The sequence below is a fragment of the Panicum virgatum genome, chromosome 9K (assembly GCF_016808335.1).
Source record: "Panicum virgatum strain AP13 chromosome 9K, P.virgatum_v5, whole genome shotgun sequence".
NCBI lineage: Eukaryota > Viridiplantae > Streptophyta > Magnoliopsida > Poales > Poaceae > Panicum > Panicum virgatum.
Window position 1 is genome coordinate 4725647 of NC_053144.1, and position 15269 is coordinate 4740915.

General features: G+C 52.6%; 3 protein-coding genes, 4 non-coding genes and 1 pseudogene across 7 annotated transcripts; 7 read left to right on the top strand and 1 right to left on the bottom strand.

Moving 5' to 3' along the window:
• The first annotated feature begins 347 nt into the window (after positions 1 to 347).
• On the top strand, positions 348 to 1591 carry LOC120649534 (probable glutathione S-transferase GSTU1). The gene has a single exon (XM_039926353.1). The coding sequence runs from the start codon at positions 676 to 678 to the stop codon at positions 1345 to 1347; it is 672 nt and encodes a 223-aa protein (XP_039782287.1). The 5' UTR covers positions 348 to 675; the 3' UTR covers positions 1348 to 1591.
• A 139-nt stretch (positions 1592 to 1730) lies between these two features.
• LOC120649533 (probable glutathione S-transferase GSTU1) lies at positions 1731 to 3353 on the top strand. Its single transcript, XM_039926352.1, has one exon. It carries the CDS (start codon positions 1804 to 1806, stop codon positions 2497 to 2499), a length of 696 nt encoding a protein of 231 aa, XP_039782286.1. The 5' UTR covers positions 1731 to 1803; the 3' UTR covers positions 2500 to 3353.
• Positions 3354 to 3661: 308 nt separating this feature from the next.
• LOC120649535 (transcription factor PCF6-like) lies at positions 3662 to 8027 on the bottom strand. Its single transcript, XM_039926354.1, has 2 exons — positions 6097 to 8027; positions 3662 to 4050 (listed from the first exon to the last, which is right to left on the bottom strand). Exon 1 carries the CDS (start codon positions 7290 to 7292, stop codon positions 6114 to 6116), a length of 1179 nt encoding a protein of 392 aa, XP_039782288.1. The 5' UTR covers positions 7293 to 8027; the 3' UTR covers positions 3662 to 4050; positions 6097 to 6113.
• A 5441-nt stretch (positions 8028 to 13468) lies between these two features.
• Positions 13469 to 13564, top strand: LOC120653051 (annotated as a pseudogene).
• A 55-nt stretch (positions 13565 to 13619) lies between these two features.
• LOC120653091 lies at positions 13620 to 13702 on the top strand. The gene has a single exon (XR_005666777.1). It is a non-coding gene; the product is annotated as a small nucleolar RNA snoR20a (small nucleolar RNA).
• Positions 13703 to 13787: 85 nt separating this feature from the next.
• On the top strand, positions 13788 to 13897 carry LOC120653088. Its single transcript, XR_005666774.1, has one exon. It is a non-coding gene; the product is annotated as a small nucleolar RNA Z107/R87 (small nucleolar RNA).
• A 66-nt stretch (positions 13898 to 13963) lies between these two features.
• Positions 13964 to 14062, top strand: LOC120653111. The gene has a single exon (XR_005666794.1). It is a non-coding gene; the product is annotated as a small nucleolar RNA R30/Z108 (small nucleolar RNA).
• A 311-nt stretch (positions 14063 to 14373) lies between these two features.
• Positions 14374 to 14564, top strand: LOC120653086. Its single transcript, XR_005666772.1, has one exon. It is a non-coding gene; the product is annotated as a small nucleolar RNA Z112 (small nucleolar RNA).
• Positions 14565 to 15269: the final 705 nt, after the last annotated feature.

The window sequence follows — 15269 nt, forward strand, 5'->3', positions numbered from 1 at the left end:
ATGAGATATATTAATTTATAATTAACGAATGCAAATTATGAATCAATTAAGCTCATTAGATTCGCCTCACGAATTAGCACTCATCTATCAAAAAATATTTATAAATAAATTTTATTTGATACTTTTAAATGATAATATTTTTTATGTGATAGGGGGTAAAAAAAAACATCTCAGACGACTCATGATGTCATCACGTATCACATCGACCCCGATCTTCTGTGGCCAGTCCGGTGTTGCAACTTGCAAGGCGCACCACCATCTGCGTGCATTCCCGCTGTGGCGCTGTGGCGAACTCTCTGACGCAGGCAATGACACCGGCCCACCGAGCGAACCCTCCCGTACGTTCGTGCTCGGTTGGTGATGCATCTCCTCCTCGCGAGTTTTTTTTCTTTTTTCTTTTTGGCTATCCTCCTCGCGAGCTTTACGTCGCTCGAAGACGGAAGCTGCTGCCCTGCCGCCGGGATTTTCTCAACGTGTGAGCTCATCGCTCACACACCAAGACTGTAGCTTCTGGAACCTCCTCGAGCTCTCCTCCCCTCCCAATCCGTCTCCTATAAAGCGGAGCTTGATCGAGCTATCCCCCCACACCTCCACACCACAGCTTATTCCGCCATTGATCACTGCGCACAAGCTCACGCATCGACAGGAAGAGACGACAGGGGCCAAGAAGCAGAGATGGCCGGGGAGAAGAAGGGCCTGCAGCTGCTGGACTTGTGGGTGAGCCCGTTCGGGCAGCGCTGCCGCATCGCGCTGGCCGAGAAGGGCCTCCCCTACGAGTACCTGGAGCAGGACCTGGGCAACAAGAGCGAGCTCCTCCTGCGCTCCAACCCGGTGCACAAGAAGATCCCCGTGCTCCTCCACGACGGCCGCCCCGTCTGCGAGTCCCTCATCATCGTCCAGTACATCGACGAGGCGTTCCCGGGCAACGCGCCGGCGCTGCTCCCCGCCGACCCCTACGCGCGCGCGCAGGCCCGCTTCTGGGCCGACTACGTGGACAAGAAGCTCTACGACTGCGGGACCCGGCTGTGGAAGCTCAAGGGCGAGGCCCAGCAGCAGGCCCGCAAGGAGATGCTCGACATCCTCCGCACGCTCGACGCCGCGCTCGGCGACGCCAAGTTCTTCGGCGGCGAGGCCTTCGGCTTCGCCGACGTCGCGCTCGCGCCCTTCACGGCGTGGTTCCTCACCTACGAGCGCCACGGGGAGTTCAGCGTGGAGAAGGAGTGCCCCAGGCTGGCAGCGTGGGCCAAGCGCTGCGGGGAGAGGGAGAGCGTCGCCAAGACCCTCTCCTCGCCGGAGAAGGTCTACGAGTTCGTCGGCGTCCTGAAGAAGAGGTTCGGCATCGAGTAGACGTTGTTGGTGTGGTTGGTTGGTTGGTGTGACCAAGGGATGCTAGCTCCTTTTCCTACGTGTCGGTAGTACTGTCGGTTGGGTGTTTGTTGGTGTCAGTGTGTGTTGTGTGCGTGTGTCCGTGTCCCGATCTGGCGTGCAGGTGCAGCGGCTGGGCCGTGCGTGGCCATCCTGCACTCCAGGCTAAACAACACTGGTTGTTTGCTTGTTTTTAATAAAGAATAAAGGATTTCCGTGGATTTAATTTCTTGGTGTTACAGCTGCGTCGTGTCATTTTCCTTCCCGCCACCAGCCGGCTGCCGGCGACCTCCCTCGCCCTCTCCGTTCTCCCAACCAGGGAGTCGCCACAGGCCGCAACAAAAAGGAGCCACACCCCCGCGGCCCCTCGACCTCGCTCGCGGTCTCGCCGGCGCACCACCTACCGCCGACCAGCAGCGGCGCTCGTAATCGTAATACATGTCCGGCGGCGAGAGCGACGGCAGCGGCGGCCTGGTGCTGCTGGACGTGTTCGGCAGCCCGTTCGCGCAGCGCGTGCGCATCGCGCTGGCGGAGAAGGGCCTGGCCTACAAGCGCGCCGAGCAGGACCTCGCCGCCAAGGGCGACCTCCTGCGCCGCTCCAACCCCGTGCACGGCAAGGTCCCCGTTCTCCTCCACGCGGGGCGGCCCGTCTGCGAGTCCCTCGCCATCCTCCACTACCTCGACGAGGCCTTCCCGGCCACCACGCCGCTCCTCCCGGCCGACCCCTACGCGCGCGCCCGGGCGCGGTTCTGGGCGGAGTACGCGGACCGGCTCCACTTCTGCGGGAAGCGCCTGTGGCTGCGGCGCGACGGCGGCGGCGAGGAGGCTGCGGAGCCCGAGGCGCGGGAGGAGATGGTGGCCGTGCTGCGCGCGCTGGAGGCCGAGCTCGGGCGGAAGGAGTTCTTCGGCGGAGAGGCGTTCGGGTACGTGGACGCCGCGGCGGCGCCGTTCGCGGCGTGGTTCCTCACGTACGAGCGCCACGGCGGGCTCAGCGTGGCCGAGGAGTGCCCGGGGCTGGCGGCGTGGGCAGCGCGGTGCTCGCGCCGTGAGAGCGTCGCCGCCAACGTGTACCCGCCGGAGAAGGTGTACGAGCTCGTCCAGGAGTACAAGCAGTGGGTGCTCGGGCGAAAGTGAGATGAGCCGTGCTCTGTCTGACTGGATGGTGAATCGGTGATTCGCCTTTTTTTTTTGGCACAATTGTGTTTGCCCGTTTGGTGAGTATCGGGCTATCGGCGCATCAATAAGTTGAATAAGGGCATCTCCAACAGTTCCTTATCTCTCTTTCCCATCTTTGATTTTTTAGAAAAAGGAAAAAAAAAAACACTCTCCAATAGTTCCCTATTTTGATTTCCCATCTCCTAACAATTGGTAAATTGGGTTGGCTTGTGCGTAAATATGCGCGCTACTCCGTAGCTCCCCATCGCGACTCCCCGCGAGCGCTTTCTTCGTCGCGCGTTTTCTTCCCGCGGAGAGGTCTCGTTCGTGCAGCAAATTGGCCGGCCTTGTGCCCGATCTGCAGCCTCGAGAGCATCTCTCGGACATCCGCGTGCGCCGGCGGCGACGGGCCGGAGGACTCGGACAGCATGCTGGTCCTCACGAGCAGCACGCAGTACGGGAGGTTAAGGTCCAGCTTCCCAGAGAGCGCGTCGATGGCACAGGCACTCTGCGTCCGCAGCTTCCCGTCCGGTGGCAGCCTCCGGCACCGGCCGGCGAGGTCGGCCGCCTCGGCGAGCGTCCCAGCTGACGAACTTGGCGCCGTCCTCGCACACCCGGAAGCCCAGGTCGAGGCAGCTCACGTTCGCGTTGTAGTTGTAGGGCGGCCCGCCTTAGCCGCAGAGCTGGGTGTTGAACTCGTAGGCGCCGTCGTTGAGGGTCTTGAGGCAGCCGCTGTAGTCGAGGTCACCGTCGTTAGAATGGATGATCACGGTATGCAGATACATTGAGGCCATGTTTAGTTCTCAAAAATAACTAATTATATGGAGCATGAAGCATTAAATGCAGTTGAAAAAATAACTAATTACACATTATAACTGTTTCATACGGTATGAATATTTTAAATCTAATTAATCCATGATTGGACATTAATTGTCAAATAACAACAAAATGTGTTAAGGTACCAAAACCCAAACTTTTTTTGGAAACTAAACACACCCTGATTTTTCCAGTTTCCCACACCGAAATAATCAACATCAGGACGAAGGCTTCACGACTTCCTGATGTACTAACCATGATGGCAGGAGTACAGTTTCTAGTGTCTACACCATTTCCATGTTGGTAATTGCAGCAAAATCTGTACTTGCTTCCAGATCTGTACTTTCCACACAAAATAGCATTCAGTAATCAGTTCCACAGAATCAGGATTATCTCTCAAACCAAACCGAGAAAAATCGTGAGAATAATGCTTGTCCAATGAACTCAATTCAGGGGAGCATCAATTCAAGCAAAAGTTACACGCGGAGAGGACTAGAACCGCGACCACAGCGGGGCACACTTACAACTCTTGTTCAAAAACTCTCATCTCCCACAAAATTTGTACAACAGCATCTAGAGAGAGAGAGGAAAAAAACCCGGAGCACATCATTGTTTGATCAATGGCAGCAGGATTGAGGGTTGATGATGACCACAGCACCTCCAAAGGATGAATTGTTGCTGGAATAGATCCCAGCAACTGGATGTCTTCAGTTTCTGCAGGTTGACAAACGAAGAAGATCAAGAATCTGACACAGTATATGTTAATGACTAATCTCTACTGCCAATGCGGAGAAATGTATCTCTAGCATACGGACAAGATGATGGACATGGATATCTGACACTATATGGTTGTTTATGCTGTCTGGCATTTAGGGTACTGTTCAAGAGAACGGACCTATTAATGAAATATGATCAACTAGTCAACTTAAAAGTATTGTAGAACTTGCATCTTGTTTCTCTGGATACCTATTAATTCAGCTCAAAAAATATTTTCTACCTATTAATGAACATCCAGAGTATCAGTCCAGGAAATGTATTAATGCCATGCTATTCCAGCATACATCCACTCCTAACAGATAAGAAAATTAAGGTTGCATACGGCTAAACTAGATAACAAACAAAATAGCAACTTTAGGTGGTTAGGAAGCATAACAAATACTGTAGCAAAGAACGTTCAAGATTGTCCAGATCTCCAATTAGGAAGCATCTGATGGAAAGCTACATTCAATCAATAGGCTGGACGTGTCTAGCTCACTTTAGAAGTTTGGAACTCCAGATAGCTCAGTACGAGCAGAGCACCATAACTGGTGGCATATCCGATATCAGACAAAAAAAAAAGGAGGATCCTTGGCGACCATTACCTAATAATAGCACAATTTAACAGATTTCAACACTACAGAACATATATAGAGAAATGAACATTGGCTTGCATGGACAATGAAGACATGAAATGGGGTTCCTTCTTACCACGCTGCTGAGAGTGGTCTACAGGAAATGAAAGGGCAGCTAATGTCTTGAAAATGATATCACCAAAGTCACCAAACTACAATAATATTCAAGAAGACTTCTCTCTAGAGTACACTGACACTGGCATTTTGTTGGTACCAAGACTCTAGTCATGATTTGCCGGGAACAAGTACCAAGTACAATTTTTCCTTGTGTTGGGGCACAAGTAGCAGTAGTACTAACTGGTCAATGGCCATACAAAAGTACAGTTCAGTGTCAACAATACCAGGGCCCTAGTCATGTACACAAGCCCTATATTCTTGACCTCAAATTTACAAACTACTACTTGAGGTCATAATGCAAGTATGATGGAGCTTTGGTTTGCAGTAGTTCTAATCTTGAGTCTACATTTTCAATCAAATTCCTAATATGCACTTCGCCAACTAGGCAGACAAGCATGGCTAGCATGAACAGATCACCAAGTATGTTCGTGGATCAAGAGGAGTAAGGCGGCGTCACATGAAAATGAAACAGCTTATGATTTCTAATTCTAAGATTAGGGCTTATGCAGACTGTTTCTGTTTTCAAAATCCTTGTGTCTAGTACAGCCAAAGTTTATCTGCGCACTCAAAATTTTGCATCAAAGGTGACCCTTTGGAACACTGAGTCTTGGTACCAACAAAATGCCAGTGTTCGAACAATGCCACAGGAAGTAGAAACAAATGCATGTTCGATCACAAACCTAACACCCCAGACCACCTGCACCATAGCCATCCAAAGGACTTAACCTCTTGTTACATTTAACTGCTATGGTTCAAATCAGGTGACTGTATTACTGCTAGATTATTAATCGCAGGACTTCATTTATTGGGGCAAAGTAAAAAAACTGATATGAAAGAAACTTCCTTCAGTCAAGATTGTACTGCATATTCAGCTTCCTTCTACATGCAAAGGTAGTGTTCGATCCCTTTCCAGCAGCACGACGTAGCTACAGGTCACAACAATTTAATACAATAAAATGCAATGCATGCCAATCAGAAGCCATGTGATCATGCACAATCCTCTCCAATGAGGAGCAAATGACACCTGTTAGGCAAGACGCAAGATCATGCAAACCCGAGGTAAATGTGGTATCACGCACTGAAGTTCTGACACCCGTCAACTGCAACAGAACAGCTAGTTGTTTTGCGGGATTTATGGGCAAGACTTCCTCGAGCGCAACGAAGAGCGTGATCATGCCGAAATAACGATTTGAACACATCACGGGAGACAACGACAAAAAAGCTTCCGCATTTTGAGAGATTATCATCTTACCGTTGGACAATGTGTAATCAGTTCTTGCTCTTCTCCTTCATGCTGGAGTGCCGGAACCCATCCCACAGCTGTAACGCCGCGGATGCGGTCAGCTGGTTCTCAGATGCGGGGTGCGCCGCCGCCGCCGCGGCGTGACCGAACAAGAACGGGCCGTCCAGCCTCTGGAGCTGCTGGTGGTGATGGCCTGAAAAGTTAGACTGGGAATTGGACTGAAGGGTCCCCCTATTGGCACCCAAGAAACCCGAGGACATGGAGAAGTTGAGGTTGTAGTCCCCGGCGGCGGGAGCCGAGGACGCCGCCAAGGCGTCCTGGCCGAGCGAGAAGTGAGGCATCTCGACGTGGGTGGTGAAGTTGAAGGGCTGCGCCGGGACCATGCCGAACGGAGGCGCATTGCCGAACTTGATGGGGCCCGAGAAGGCGTGCGTCGACAGCCCGTGCGCACCTTTCCCCGGGTGCGCAATGCCGACGCAGTCAGCGGCGGCCGCCGCGGAGGCGTTGGGCTGCTGCTGCTGCCAGGACTGCTTGTGCTCGGCGGCGCTAATGGCGCCGGCCGACGCCACCCCGGTGAGCAGCTCGGTGAAGGACGCGGCCTGCGCCGAGGTGCTGGCCACGGTGACCTCCCTGTCCCGCGCGGCGGCGGCGGCGGCGCCCCCGCGGCCGTCGGAGCGCGAGAGGGAGAGCTCGGAACCTTTGCTGGTCTCCGACGGGCTGCTGCCCCCGGAGCTGCTCCCCAGCTGCTGCTGCTTGACCTTGGCGGCATCCGCGTCGCCGGGACCGGGGAGGGCCGCGAAGGCGGCGGTGTCGAGCGCCGGGAGCTTGTCGATGGCGTCGGAGGCGGCGTTGATGAGCCACTCGATGGCCTTGCTGGGCTGGTCGAAGCCCAGGCGGTCCTGCAGGTCGTAGAACTGGATGGCGGTGGGCACCGACAGGCGCACGCGGCGGTCGCGGATGCCCTTGGCCGTGTACACCTTGCTGTGCCGGTCCTTGCCCCCGCTGGCCCGCACGCGGTAGATCCGAGAGCCCGCCCCCGGGCCCTGCGGCGGCGGCAGCGCCGGCGGCTGGCCCCAGGCCGCCGCCGCCTCCGCGTCGCTGCCCCTCACGCCGCCGCCGCGCCCGCGCTTGGCGCCCTGCTGCGACCGGGCGGGCGGCGCCCCGTCCCCCGCCCCCGCTGCGGCTCCGTCGCCCACGGCCTCCATGAACCCGCCCCGCCGCGAGCGCCGCTGCTCATACGCTTGCCGGCCCCGCGCGTGCTCGCCGCGGGAGGAATGCGGCGACTTTATGGAGCTGGCGCGGCGCGTGGGCTGGCGCCTGCGGCCGGGGTGCGTTTCGGCTGCCGGCAACGGCTGTGGCTGGCTGGGCTGTCCCCTCCTCCGGCGTGATCGTGTCGTGCGCGCCGGCCGCGTCGGCCCGGCTGCTGCTGCTGCTGCTCGAGCGCCGCGAGCGATCTTATCCCCCCGCGCCTCCCCCCGCTGCCACGCCTGCCTAAATCGCCCGTACTCGTGCCACACCTTTGCTTGCCTTGCCTCGGTGTTTTTTTGCCGGTTCTCTCCAGCTCCAGCTCCCGCACACACTGGCAACTCTGGTGTGGCGCACAGAGCCGCTATCTGCCTAGCTACCTCACTCTCTCTGTCTCTCTCTCCTCGCGCTGGGCGCTGCGGCGCGGCAGAAGCTGCTGCTGGTTGCTGTGCTCGGGCGGGCAGGCGGGCAGAGGGTAGCGGGAGACAGGCGGCGGCGGCGGCGGCGGCGGCAGGCTTTAGGGGGCCCGGCCCGGTGTCAGATCTGCCGTCTGCGGCACTGCGCTGCGGTGCCTCCGCGCACTTGTCAGCGAACAGGCCGAGGCCTCGCCTGAGTCGCCTCTCCCCTCCCCCACTCGGGGGGCGACGCCGCGGCCGTACGGCGTTTAGTGCCGTGCGCTTTCGGTGCGCGCGGCGGCCAAACGACTCCCCTGATGTGGTTCCGGCCTCACGCATCAGTGATCTAAATGCACAAGGATACGCTGGTGACGTGCCTACGGACAGCGGGCAATGACCGGCGGCGATCCAGTCCGGGCCGATGCCGGGCCCGGGCCGTGTCGGGCCGGGCCGCCCGTACGCTCATCTATACCTCCGGTCAATCATACGAGAGTCGTGGTCCCTGTGGATGGAAAGTGCACCACGGAGCGCCGGTTTTCATCAACGAAACACACGGATGCGCCACACCTAACAGACTTGCACAACACGCGGAAAAGAATGCGGGAATATGGATGTGTTATCCTTTTCCCGCATGCACTGTAGAGGGATGAAAGGATTTGAGTTGTAGATTTTCCAGCAAAAGCAGTTTGTCGTCTTGTATGTAGGGGGCCGTTACGAAATGCAGTTTGGCGAGAGCTTCTGTTATTCCATCGCATATATTGCCAAACAGGCGGCCTACACATGCACAAATAACGGTAAAGATTAGCGTTGCGACCTCATATTTTGTCTCTTATTAGTGTCATACCTAGTTAGTGAGCTATGATCGGCGATCCGTGATCCGAGGGCCGTGGTCCTTCTGGATGGGAAGAAAAGCACAGGTGGTCGGTTCTGATGAAATAGAAAATAAACGAAATGCATGCCACTTTTGCGGTCAATGTTTAGAGATCATTTGAGCATTCCTAATAAGCTGTTAAGCATGCATGAGGTGTCAGTGTGTCACAGCACAGCAGTTATACATTCTGTCATACGTCAGACATACAATTGTTTGTCGTCCATGTCGATCGATGTACGTGATGACAACAGAGATGTTAGGTGGATTTGCGTCAGACATAAAACAACTTACATGCATGCATTTTTCTTTTGACCCGTACGTTACTATACCAGCCAAACACTTTTTTTTCTGCATGCATTATAGAGGCATGCAAGGATTTGAGCTGTAGATTTTCCAGCAAGAATAACTGTGGCCTCTCGTGCGCAATACTTCTGTCGAATAGTGATGGTATGTCTCTATCTACAAGACGCTAACAAAGTGTAGGTTCATGGGTTCATCTATGGACGATGCACACTAACCTTGGATGCTATTCTCAATCTACGCAAACCAAGTATAAAGAAAAAAAAAACTCTCGTGTTAATTAAAAGATACATGCACTTTCTTTCAAAAAAAAAAGATATATGCACAGCTGGTGGAAAGTTGTACCACTACCCAAGTCAAAAGGAAGTCCTAGATAAGAAAACAATTTTGTTCAAACGTATGGGTAACGGATGAGCTTGTACCTGATCATGTACTGGCGCCACTGCCTGCCATCGATGCAACCAATCAGCAGCTACTGCCTACACTGGCCATTTAAAAAGGCCCCAACCCTTTTGCCCTCATGCCCTGCACATGCTCGCAGCGTCCTCCATCGACAACATTTTCCTCTAGCGCTGCTGCTGGTGTTGAGAAAGATCGGTCGATCCTCGTCTCCTATATGCCCAGCAATTCGCAGGAACCGTCCAGATATCTCCTTCTCCTGCCACCTCACATCGGATTGCCATTTCAGTTTTGTCTGCCAAATCTGCTCATCGTCAGGTTTAATTCGTTTTCCAGCGCGTCGACACTTGTGAGTTCTTTCTCAGATGGTTCCTCTGTTGGTCTCTGCTGCTCCCAGCAGCTGTGAGCCACGATTTTAGTTGCCTGCAACGGATGCACACTTGTTTTTTCCCCCTTCTCTGCTGTGTCCACACTGTGTCCGTCTCTTTTTAAGTTCAGTTCCCAGCTGGTGTACTCACTAGTACATGTATGATGGAGCTTTGGTTTGCACTACTACTGTAGCCTGACCATGGACCGAGAAATTCTGAACCCCATTTCCTTGCATGTTGCAAGTGTCCATTTGAATCGCGGGTACAATGCCCAGGTCCTCCCTCTTCCGTCCGCTGTTGCCCAATAAATTCCACATCTGGTACTGCAGGCTCGCAGCGGAGCTCAACGGCTTTGCCCTTTCGGTTCCGCGTCCTTGACGGCGGGGTTGGCCCCGGTGCGAGCTCCCAATAATTGTCGCCACGCCGCGCTGGGTGGTGGGTGGCTGCCGACGGCGACCTGGCGAGCCGGCGAGGGGCGGACGGAGGCTGCTGACATCTGATCTCACTCTCTGACCCCGCAACTGCGCCGGCCGGGGAAAGGATGACGGCGGCAGCCACGAGATGGCCTGACGGGCAAGCTGCACATGTCGATTCAGACCGGCAGAGAGCCCTGCCCCCCTGCATTGATGTGACAGTCGTCTCCGAGCCTGCAGGCTGCAGTGCTCAGCTGGCGTGTGATGTGACCATCGATCTCATCAACTTATTGTGAAGAACACAAGGTTTGTTGCTGAGAGAGAGAGAGAGAGAGAGAGAGAGAGAGAGAGAGAGAGAGAGAGAGAGAGAGAGAGAGAGAGGAGGTTAAGGAAAGTAGGGGAGGAAAGGTTTGTGGGGTTGTCAGCTCAGCTGTGGCGCGGCGCATGCATGGCACCACTTTCCTTGTAAAAAGGCACATGCCTCGATCTCCCAAGAAACTTTGATGCATTTGCATTTGGCAGGCAGGGATAACAAACCCTATCGATCTAGTACTACTCCAACGCTGGCGGTGACTCTCTGGAAGCAAAAGCAGCTAGGTACTAGTAGTGAATCGCAATGATGGGAGAAAATTCAGGAAACGATGTGCTACTGTTATATCGCCGCACGAAAGTTTACAGATAACCAACCCGTGTTAACTAATCCCTACGCCCTCCGTTCTAAAACGATTAATCTAAAATACAAAGCACATTTATTTTGAGCTTATACACTTTGAACAAAATCTAGCTAAATTATAAGCATTATTAATAGGTAAGAAATATTTCAAAAATAACGTCATCACCCTGTATTAGTTTTCTAGACTTTATTATAGAACAACTATTTGCGAAAGTTTCTAACTTTAATAATCGAGCAAAAACAAAGCATGCTTCTTGGTCTTGAAACGGGTCTAGAGGGGCGCGACCATGATGGGATGGAAAAGCAGAGCTCCGGCGGGCCGGTGCCGCGGCCGCCAGCCTGCCGGAGGAAAGGAGGCCAAGCAAGCCGGCTGCGCCGTAACGAAGAAGGATTATGAGTAACCAACTCGTCGCTTAAACAAATCCCGGGAAAGGTTCAGCTTGCGCGGTCGCGCTTTGCATCACGCAGCAGATTAAATTAAATAAATCCTCCTAGTTTAATCACGAGCGATCGCTCCTCAGTACGCCGAAGAATTAGATTAATCGACCATGGCGCGATACGCCGTACGGCCCGTGTGAAAATGCGCGCGAGGGTGCCGCCGCCGCCGATTGGCCGCGCCCCCGGCCCGCTTGTCCGTCCGCCATTGGCCGCGCCAGGCGACACGTTTCGGCCGGGGACAGCGGGACACCGGCGTCCGCCGCTCGAGCTCGATCGGGCGCCGGCCGGAGGATGTGGCCTTGGTGGGGATCGCGGGCAGCCTGGCCGATCTGTAGAGTTGGGAACTGTACGTACGACGCCGTTTCGGCAGGAGGGCCCTCTCATGGCGTTATGGGTCAAGGCACTGTTGTGCTGTACGACACCGAGCTGGGGACGCGAGGAGTAGCTAGCCACCACGGCAACTGTAGTGGCAGCAGCCTTAGCTTGTTCGCGTCTGTGGGCGCAGGCACGACGCTGCTTGACAGCTTGACGGATCAAAGTATCTCCTTTCCTCGTTAGTCGTTAGTCAGATGAATACGCGCGTCATTAATCTTCTGATAGGGACGTCGATGGAATAAACATTCTATTCGTGTGGCTGCGGCTGGTGACACTTTTTGAGGCCTGTCTGAACTGAACTGGCAATGCAATCATTTTGGCGGTGAAGACCCCCAACGCCAACACCCAACACCCATTACTAGAAAAAGAGTCATTTGTACACCTCCATTTAGTACCGGTTGCTTTAAATCCGGTACTAATATCAATTTAGTACCGGTTCTACACCACAGTGCCCCCCGGAGCCATTTAGCACCGGTTTTTAACACCACCCGGTACTAAATATCATCATTTAGTACTGGTTGGTGTTATGACCCAGTACTAAATAGCCCCTGGGCCCCCCAACTATTTAGTACCGGGCCATAACACCACCCGGTGCTAAATGATGACATTTAGTACCGGGTGGTGTTATGGCCCGGTACTAAATGGTTATGGCCCGGTACTAAATGGTTCATCCTGGTTACTTCAAAAGGATAACATCTTCAATGCACTCATATATGCTGTGTGTGTGAGATGGTAGAGAATACTACACGCGAGGCCACAGGTCATGAGTTCGAACCCCGGCACACGTGCATTTATTTTTTCAAAGAGACCAGCTATTTAGTACCGGACACTGCGACCGGTACTAAATGGATCCATTTAGTACCGACTAGCCGGTACCGGTCGGGGCAACCGGTACTAAGGGCTGCATGTGTCCGGTACTAATGTAGCTATTTCTTGTAGCGACCATGATTATCCATACCCAAACCAGAAAAAAAACACAATGATGTGTACCACGACGGGACAGCTAGTCTACTACTACTATTCTTGATCACGGAAAGAGGAAGAGAGAAAAGGGGTTGGAATCAGATGATCACGATCAGGACAAAGAGAATAATACGTGGATGGATCAACCATAGCCATACACACACGAAACAGTAGTCACACGGAGAGGAGACGTGGATGGAAACGGGCCTGTGATTCTCTCACGTACGTACAGCACTTGAGCAGGATGGGGGAGGAGCTCCCTTTCTATCTTATCATCTCTATACTACGATTCGTGCACCAAAAGGTGCGATGTCAGCGTGCCACGTCGCCGGCCGTTCCCGGCCGTCGGATAGGGCAGACAGATGGTCCAGATCGGACAAATCCCAGTCATTTTTCAAAAAGCCCTCAGTCTCTTACGAAATCATACCGCAGTCCTCTCTCCTTTTCCCTCTTCCTCTTCCCTTCCTCCTCCTCAACATCGCCGCCGCCGCCTCGAGAGCCCGCCGGCCTCTGCCCTTCGCCTCTCGCCTCCAGCTCCGCCCCGCCTCTCGCCTTCGGCTGGCCGCGACGTCCCGGCGCCTCCCTCCCTCGACGCACTTGGCGGTGGCCGGTGCTTGGCGACCCCATTCGCGGGCGGCGGCGGCCGCAGGTGGCGGATCCGCTGTGGGACGTGCGCGGCCCAGGCTGATCCGCCGGCGGCGGATGCTGCGGCCGCAGGCGGCGGGCGCGGCGGAGCTCCGTGTGCAGTTGGCGGCAGCCCCGTTCGTGGGCGGCGGTGGCCGTAGGGGGCGGATCTGCAGTGGGACGGGCGCGGCACAGGCGGATCCGGCGGCGGTGAATACTGCGGACCTGGCGGGCGGCGGCCGCGGCGGAGCTCCATGTGCAGTCGAGCATGCCTCATTCATGAACCATGCACGCCATGTGCTCGATGATTTAATTTGATGCGTGAATGATGATAACACAAGTAAAATACGTACAGTTATCCCTATCTGATTCCTTCCAAAATGGTGCTGATAATACTTCAATCTGACACGTTTTGTTTTGTCTTTCATTCCTGTCTTTATGTTATTATTAATCTTTTAGTGGACCTTGGCCTTTGATGACCTGATGCTTGCAGAATAGGTAAATATTTGCCTGATCTGTTGATATTTTCATGAACTAGGACGATCTGAGGTTGAATAATCATGCATGTACTTTGCTGCACATTTGCTTGTTGGTACTTTTATTGTTGCTTTTGTGGTTAGATGGAAATTTGAATCAGATGGCTGTGATGACTTGGAAATATTCAAGCTCAACAGACCAAATCACATGTCTATCTCTGAAAATTGAGATTGATCTGTATGCCGATTATCCCGCTAAACTGAGCCATCTGAAATCTCTCTTATATTCAGTTTATTTGCCAGATTAGATTTATGTTGTTTGTATTGGATGGAGGGGTTTGTTGTGATAAGGACAAACAAGGTCCCTCTTCTGAAGACATTGAGGATGCTTGCTAGCAGAATCGAACCAATAAACCTATTGCCGCCACTGAGTAACTAGATATCACATCCAATGTATTATTGTTTTGAAGTAACTTGTTTGATTTGAGGCTTCTGCGGCGTGAGTGAAGCTGTCAATTCTTTTCAAATGATGCTATGACTCAGTTTGTTATTGCTGTTTGAAATCTCGTTTCACCGTTTCTTTTAACCAGTGTAAGCAATTTTATAAGATGCCATTTAACATTCCTACAATTGTATATCATTTACTTTGACAAGTGCTTGGTCTTCCTCAGGCTTAACCATTATTTAGATTAGATCATGGTATTTTAGTTATATGTTTCTGTAATGCTAGCTCATATGTTTTCCTTGTTTCTGTAATGCTAGGTCAAGACCTACCGACAGGAAGTGCCGTTTGACACTGTTATCCAGCAGCTGCTTCTCTCATCTGCAGGTGTCCATACTGAAACCATAACCTTTGTGGTTTGGTCTGTGGTGGAGTTCTCATATGCAGATGTTTGATTCAGATGTGGTGTGATTTAAATTGGGTCTCTTGAGGGATTGTATGATACTATCTGTTATGTTATTGTAGCTTTGTGCATTGTGCCTACCATTATTCCACTTTTCTATATATTACAATTTAACTATCCTAGCGCAAGTTTTTTCTGAGTTGCGCCGAAGAGCGTGTGTTGTCAACAGCTTTGTCTCTATCTGTACCGTAGTTAAATAATGGCACAAGATTTGTTGCATGGTGCTTTGACACGTATCATCCTTCTTTTTAAATACAGTTCGGACTTCAAATTAGTCACAACTGAAAATCCACATGACAGATTCTGAACATGCTGAGAAGCAAGAATGCAATTGTCCATATATGCAGCTGACAAGGAAATCTCACTGATGAAAGAAGGTTAGTATCCTTGCCTAAGGTAAAAATTCTCAGACATGAATTTAACTTTTGACGCAGATTAAACTAATGTGTGTTTCAGACATATCCTGGACATATCCTGGTATTAGCATACTTCTCATGTCTCCCATTGATAATATATGATTATGTTCAATTTGATATATTGGCGGCAATCAAACCGCTGTACAATTTTGTGTAAGGTGATACCATGATATCGATGGCTGAAGCTCAAGTTCTTCTATATATAGGAGAAGAGCTCTTGATGTGGTAACAGACCTCATTGTCTTTGCTTTTCGTGCAATTTTCACAAGTTGGGCCTCCAACAATCATAAATTCATAATACATAGCTCAAATGCACTTCGC